At 36.7% G+C, this 7,943-nt stretch overlaps 1 protein-coding gene across 3 annotated transcripts in view; it reads left to right on the forward strand.

Moving 5' to 3' along the window:
* odf2a (outer dense fiber of sperm tails 2a) overlaps window positions 1-7,594 on the forward strand; it is a 54,659-nt gene extending 47,065 nt beyond the window's left edge. For 2 of the 3 annotated variants that reach the window (XM_072240340.1, XM_072240341.1), the window contains exons 19-20: window positions 1,918-2,043; window positions 4,551-7,594. In XM_072240340.1, coding sequence (XP_072096441.1) covers window positions 1,918-2,043; window positions 4,551-4,706 — 282 coding nt within the window. In that variant the 3' untranslated portion in view covers window positions 4,707-7,594. Of the gene's footprint in view, window positions 1-1,917; window positions 2,044-4,550 lie in introns of those variants that run through there. The other variant, XM_072240342.1, reaches the window with a different exon arrangement.
* The last annotated feature ends 349 nt before the right edge of the window (window positions 7,595-7,943 follow it).

Raw genomic sequence — 7,943 nt, forward strand, 5'->3', positions numbered from 1 at the left:
TGAAGACATATCTGTCTATACTTATTCCGTCTATACTTGCTGCCTCAATAAAACAGCTAGCATAATCAAAGACCCATCCCACCCTGGGCATTCTCTCTTCTCCCATCAAGCAGAAGATACAAAAGCTTGAAAACATGCACCATCGATACAAGGACAGCTTCTGTCCCACTGTTCTCAGACTCCTGAACGGAGCTCCTGTACAATAAGATGGATTCTTGGCCTCAGTCTGCCTCATTACGATCTTCCACTTTGTTTCCCTGCACTGCACTTTTTTAAGCTAGCTTTTACACTTCATTCTGCGTTACTATTGTTTTACTTTATTCTAGCTTAATGCACGGTATAACGAGTTAATGTGTCTAAACAGTGTACAATTTAAGATTTTCACTTTATCTTGGTATATTTGACAAAAATAAACCAATACTAAGGTAAGGAAGCAATTTAAAAGGACATATGGAGGCTACAAAGTGTTAAGTAATGGGCAATGTGAAATTGTCAATTTTAGCAGGACAAACTTTTAAAAAAAGGAAACCTATTACCTAATGGTGAGAGTTCAGAGACAGAGGGATTTGGGTGACCCAGAAGATGAATTATAACAGATAAGAATGCAGGTGTAGACAACTCAATATAAAAGTCAGGAGGTCTCCTGAGTTAAGAAAGGATGTAAATGAGATGGAAGTAGTTCAAGATTTATTGGACAGGTACAAGGAATGGGTTGGTTGTTTTAGAGGATAAGTTGGACAGGCTAGGCTTTTTTTTTAGAAAATTGAGGTGACCATGAAATGCACAAGATTGTGAGGGATCTTGACAATGTGAATGTGACGAGAATATGTACTCTCAAGAGAAAATCTAGAGCTATGAGTCACTATTTAAAAATGAGAAGATGTCCATTGAAAGCAGAGATGAAATGAATTTATTTTTACTCTGAAGATCATGGTCTTAGGAACTCTGTTTCTACATTGGCCAGTTTAAGACAGAAGTAGATACACCTGATGAACAATTGAGTGAGGGGAGATTGCTGGACGTGGGTGGGAGTGTGAGTTAAGGTTGCATTCAGATTAGCCATGATTTTATTGAATAACAGTGCAGGCTCAAGGAGGCAGAGTGGTGTGTTCCTGCTCTTCATTTGTATGCTCATATGGTTTGTTAAATTTCAGTGTACTTTTGAATGAGTTGAAGTTCACTGAGGGGAGAACATGGGAGACTCATTAGGACAGCATTGTAATCTAGCAGTGGAGGCATACATATAATGTGTTGTATTAATAGGGCCAACAAATTCCTTTTGCCCATGTTTCAGAAATTAATAAATCAAATAAAGTCAACATTATTAGCTATCTCAGTTGTTCTTGAGAAGGTCACCAGGAACTTGTGCAGTCTGTATGATACAGATACATCATCCTGTAGAGAGAGTTCCTGGGTTTAGATACACTAATTACAAAGAAATGGCTGTGGATGCCCAGATAAGAGTAGTGTCGCTTTGAAGGAAAGATTAGTGATAATGTGCCTCCATTGCATTTGGCCATTGAAGTTGTACGCTTTTGGAAATGCAGATGAAGAACTCTACAGTTCCAGACTCATCCACCATAACAGGAGTCTCTCTAGCCAATCATTTCAATTTTAGCTCCGTGCTATTCATTTGAAGCCACACCACTGCCAAGTTCTTTTGGAACTATAAATAATGCCTTTCCAAATACCTAAATTACTTTTGAAAGTTGTCATCTGCTTTTTTTATATATAAAGTGCACTGCAGATCCCAATGCTTCAGGAAAGCATCACCTAACTTCCTTCCTCCCTGGCCTTTTTTTGACAATTTTCGTGAAGCTGTTACTCTGTTTATCCACCCTTCTACAAGGTGGAACAGTTCCGGGTATGCAACAGAAATGTTTTAGTTATTGTGACCATATCCATCTGTTTGTGTAGGTGGACCAGACCAGGGAGAGAGCCGCATCAAAGGAGCGGACTGCACAGGGCAAAATACTGGATCTTGAAGCTCAGCTGAGCAGAACAAAAACAGAATTGACTCAGCTGAGGCGGAGCAAAGATGATGTAGGTTACAATTTACACAGTTCTTGTTTTGTTTAAGCTTCAGACATTTGTAATGAGATACCAGAAAGAATGGGGAACATTTAAGCAAAGGGTAAGAATTGACTCTGGAAAACCTTTTCATCTTATAACTTAAAATTAGATGAATAAGATAGGAACGTGCGTATAAGAACCAAATTTGGAAAGGGTTTAAATGATATATAGATAGATATAAGGAAATTTCAGGGAGCAGTTTACATAGATTAGTGTCCAACACAACCTTTTATGCAGGGTGGTGATTTTATACACCCTAGGATATAGCTATGGTTGCAGGTTATAATCTGTTAAACTCTGAACGCTATAGACTCTGGAGATACATGGGACAGGGTTGTGTACTTCTGCTTTTCTTGATGCAAGCATGTCTTAGGAGGCTTATTGCATTAATAAAAATAAAATCAAAAGGATAATGAATTCAAAGTGAAAAAAAATTCCAATACAAATGACTTCTGGACTTTAAGGACAAATGATCTCCGATCAGTTAGACTTTCGGTAGTAGAAAGGAAATGGCAAGAATCTGTCTCTGAGAAAAAAATGATAAGAAAACATTTGGAAAAATAAAATTAGGATTGAGTGGAGTAAATGTAGATTTAGCACATTTTTTTTATTAATGAAGCTATGGTAAAAAGAAGGTGGGGGGGATGCGAAATCAGTGGATATGGTTCTTTGGACTTTCAGTAAGGTGCCACACAAAAGGTTACTAAACTAAACAAGTGCACGTGGATTGAGGGTTATTTACTGGGAGAGATTGAAGCTGAGTTAATTAACAGTACATGGAAGGAATGAGTAAGATGTGTTGAGGCGGGGAGTCTATGTCTGTTGGGATACAAGGATCGGTGCTTGGGGTACCAGCAGTTCAGAGTCTACATCAATAATTTGAATGAGGAGCCCAAATCCAGTATTGTTTAAGCTAACTGATAATACAAGAGTGGATGGTGAGGAAGATGGGGGGGCGGTGGGGGAGAAAGGCTTCAGGGGTATAAAGGCAGGCTGAATGATAAACTATAGCAATAGGAATATTTGTGGGGTTGTAGAATAAAGACTTTTTTAAAATGATGATAGCTAAAAGTGTTGGTGTTCATATGAACCTGGTGTCCTTTTACACAAATATATGAAAGATAATATGCATTTAAAGCAGGCAATTAAGAAAACAAGCAGTTTGTTATGAGGGTATTTGAGTATAAGGGGTGGGAAATCAATTTACAAAGTTAGGTTGCAAATATTAGGGCAGTGGTGAGACTGTACCTGGTATATTATGTATAGAGCTCATCTCCTTACCAAGGGAAGGTTTTACTTGGTACAGAAAGACTGTAACAATGTTCACCAATTGATTCCTGGGGATTGGGAGATGGGACTGACTTGTTCTTTTGGTATTCTCTAGGAGTTGAGGATGACTTGCATTCACTTCAGTTCTGTGGGTTTTAAGGTGATGAGGCCAGAGTGGTATACCTATGCACATTTTTTTAAAAGAAGCTTTTAAGAACATCCTTGACTTCATTTTTTTCTTTCCATCTCTTAATCTTCTGTCTCAACATCCTCAGCTAGAATGCCTGTTTCATGATTCTGATGTTCTAATGAACCTGTGATGGTTTTGTCTTTTAAAGATGGTACAAGTGTAACTGCACACTCAAAGTTCAAAGTAACTTCTATTATCAGCGTATATACATATGTCACCATATACAACCCTGAGATTAATTTTCCTGTGGGCATACTCAGTAAATCTATAGAATAGTAACTCTAACAGGATCAATGAAAGAGCAACCAGAGTGCAGAAAACAACAAACTATGCAAATATAGATAAATAGCAATATATAATAAAAACATGAGATGACAAGATAAAGAGTCCTTAAGGTGAGATCATTGGTCCTTAAAGATATCATAGCTTTGTGTGTTTTATTTTTACATTTAATGCACTTAATCAAATTTAATATTCATGACTGTAGATCTGAGATGGGGGCTATCAAGCATTATACCTGATTCTTTGCGCATTCCCATCCAGAAATTCTGTGCTACAAGTACAGCCAACCCCAAAAAGATTTCCAGAGAGGAAACTCCTCTCATGAGTCAATAAATATGCATTGAATAGTTCACCTGTGCAGGTCCTGGGATTTGGCTAGTGATTATTCCTTCGATCTCATCTGCTTGCATCCCAGGACAGGAGGGAGAAAATTATTGGGATTGCTACTGTTTATTACCCATTATTTGCCATCGGATTTGCAGGATAGAGGGAGGGGAATGTGAAGACTGGATTACTTAGGACAATTAGTCAGGGCTTACAAATAATGAATGATGGACATCCCGGAAAATCTGTGTGAGGAACAAGAGAATGTGTAGGAAGACAACATTTTAAACTGTGTAACTGTGGAGAAGCCACTGTGGTATTGTTGTGAAGATATTTATTTGTTATAGTAAAGGATTGCATTACTGACTGAAAATATTTTGTCAAATCCAATTTATGCAAAATTATTTCTTAGGCTGAGAGGCGTTTCCAGAGCCGTTTAGAAGATTTAAAGGATCGCCTGGAACAGTCTGAATGCACCAACCGCAGCATGCATAATTATGTCCAGTTCCTAAAATCCTCATATGCCAATGTGTTTGGCGAATCTGCATTAACAAGTTCTCCAGTTTAAATACCATAGCCCGTGAGGATGACTGTGATATCAAAAAAAATCATCTTGCTGAATTGTGCTTTTCAGGGAGTACGCATATCAAAACTATACAAAAAGGACTCTATGTCAGAGAAATCACCCTGACCCTGTAGTCAGATTGATCTTAAAAGAATTTTCCAAAAACAATTCCTGACTTGTATGGTGCTAGATTTGTGAACCAATCTGGAGCAGGCTAGTTATCAGTAACTGAAAATGTCAAAATGTTTTAGAATCCTGTTTCCTTGCTGATAAATTAATGCACACAGGGAGAACAGTATCGCTTGTCTTGCATTTGTTGATTAAGATCTACAGTATTCATTTTGATTCGCAGCATACTTGCACAGAAAAATTGCACAAACTTCCTTTCCTTGATGAAGTGCGTTTTATAGCAGCTCCCACAAATATAATGCGCTGCAGAGGAGGTCTAGAACATTGTGAGGAGGAATGTTTCATAATTCTTTGGCATGTTCTCTAAGTGTTCCTCACTCTAACATAATGCTTGGAAATCTTATTATCCAGGTCTCTGTGAACTGCTCCTTTGTCATTTATGTTCCTCCATTCAAACCATTGCATGAATGGTGTACCATCGGATTGGACTACAATTACATTTGCAGTCCTCTTCCACATCACCTAAACTCAAGCAGTTTTCCTCAGATGTTCTTGCATCCATTTCTCAATTCTTCATTTATTATTGAAGCAAATTGAAAAACAAATGTCCTAAAACATTCCTAATTATTGGAATCTAAAATATTCCTGTAATTTTTCTTTAAAAAATATTAATTTCACAAATGGGTCATGGAGCAATAGGGCACAAAGAAACAGCCCCTTTGGCCCAGCTAGACCATGCCAAACTGTTATTCTACTTAGTTCCATCGATCTGCGCCTGGACCATAGCCCTCCATACACCTCCCATCCATAGTTCAAAGTAAATTTATTGTCAAAGTACACGTATGGCACCATATACAATTTGTTTTCTTGTGGGCATTCACAGTAAATACAAAGAAGCACAGTAGAATCAGTGAAAGACTGCACAAAGACAGACAAACAGCTAATGTGCAAAAGACAAATTGTGCAAATACAGAAAGAAAAAAAAGCAAAATAATAATAACGAATACATCAGCAATAAATACTGAGATCATAAGTTGCATCCTTGAAAGTGAGTCCATAGGTGGCTGAATCAGTTCAGTGTTGAGTGAGTGAAATTTCTCATAAATGTTACAATTAAATCTGCATCCACCACTTCCACTGGCAGTTCATTCTAAGCAGTGCAAAGTTTTGCTGTGCATTGATCTATGTTATATTTGGCCCATGCAGTGCCTCAGCGATAAAAGCACAAAACTGATGACCAGACTTTTAAGTCTGCAATTAAGCAATTTCAATTTTTTGGATCCATTTGACAGTGCTGAAAAATAACGTGCAAAGTATCGGATCAATTCAGCTGTGTTGGATCAAAGCCACAGTCTCTTCCTGGCATATTTTCCATTGCTCTTTCTCTAAATTTTGGTTCTTGACTCTTAAAGGCTGGGTTTGGTATTATGCTCAAATGTTAAGTGGGATTTAGCAGAAGCATTATTGGAACACAAGTCTCTTGTGTGATCCATGTGATAACCCTGTACCTTTAATAATGTTCTTAAAGGCCAATTCAGCAACAAAAGTGTCTTTCTTATAGTTTCACAGCACAGCTTAGGAAATGCTGTTTCTTTTTTTTTAAGGTCATATTGCTGATTGTTCTAAGTCTTGTTTACACTGAGTGGATTGTTTGTGTGCAGTCAAAATAATTGAAGTGAAGAGTGATTTTATTTTTCTCTAGTTATCAGGGAATTCATTTTTCTAACAAGTCAGCCATTATGTGACAATTCTTAATTTTCAGCTTAAAAGTAATATTTCCATCTGAATATCAAGATGAATTTTAAAAGTAGAACTTACAAAAGTTCTGAATTTTAATAGGTTATGTTATGCAGATAAGATTTTTAAAAATTCATTATTTCTCTTAATTCCAGAAACACTTAACAAGAACCAGTTAGACACTCCCATTCTTTTGATAAATGAAGGTCTAGGTCAAGTGCCAAATTTTCCCTACACATTATTGAGGTATAGCTTTGCAACAGCTCTGTTTAAAAAGAGAAACTGAGACTAATTTGTTCCAGTTACTGTCCATATCTTCACTTACAATGTTTTTTTGGTTGTAAGTTCCTTTTGTGATATTCCAGTTTCTCTTTAAAGAGAATTGTTGTGGAGTGGGCTGACTGCTTTCCCTCATCAGCCTAATTTTACAAGTTTTGAAGAAATTTGCCCTTCCCATTTATAATTTTATAAACCTCTATGATAATTTGTTAAACCTTTATAGCTGGAAAAGCATATTTTCTCATAAATTGCACCCATTTACAATGGATTGGTATAAGACAGAATTTTATAAGTTCAACATGTACACCAACTATTCGCCAACAATGGATGTCATTATGATCTATTTGATCTTTTTCCTCCTTTCATTTAACAACCAACAGTAAGTATCTTGTTAAAGGCTAACAAATAGTTATTCTGTACTTTGACTTCTGACAGTACCTCAAGAGGTGGTAGAAATGGAGGGTCCACAGGTTTAATATTAATTTTACAATATTTGTAGCAAGAACAGTTGATCCATTTACCAAAAAATCCCTACTAAACTTTGAGGGATTAAACCACTTTTGGTCCCATGTACTCTGGTGCTTCAGTTAAACATTTTGTTAATCCCTTTTATAAAATAAAAAAAATAAATTTTCAGTGTGAAATATTGCTAAAATTTGTAAATAACACTTTTATACTTGAATGTTTTTAAGTAATTGCAAATGTTTATAATCAGTATCCTATTTTTATATGAATATGTTAATAAAAATGCACATTCGTTTAAAAGTCAATAAATTTGTCATGTGGTGTCTTTTACGATTACACAGATTTTATCTACTCTCTAGGGCACACTTCTTTTGGATGGTAGTAGTTGGTTTGGGCCATGACTTCAAAACTCAATGCAGGGTTTGACTTAATGTTGCGTTGCCTATGGAGAAACAAATTACCAACGATGGGATGGCACCAATAGTCCTAGCAGAAATCCCAAATCAGTATATGCAACGTGGTCAAAATGTGAACAAAACATCAACATGGTACACTGACCAACAGAGTAGCATGTAGTATAGCGTTTAGAGTAACGCTTTAGAGCGCCGGCTGTAAGATTGGGGTTCAGTT

Source organism: Mobula birostris, chromosome 22, assembly GCF_030028105.1.
Source record: "Mobula birostris isolate sMobBir1 chromosome 22, sMobBir1.hap1, whole genome shotgun sequence".
Lineage (NCBI taxonomy): Eukaryota > Metazoa > Chordata > Chondrichthyes > Myliobatiformes > Myliobatidae > Mobula > Mobula birostris.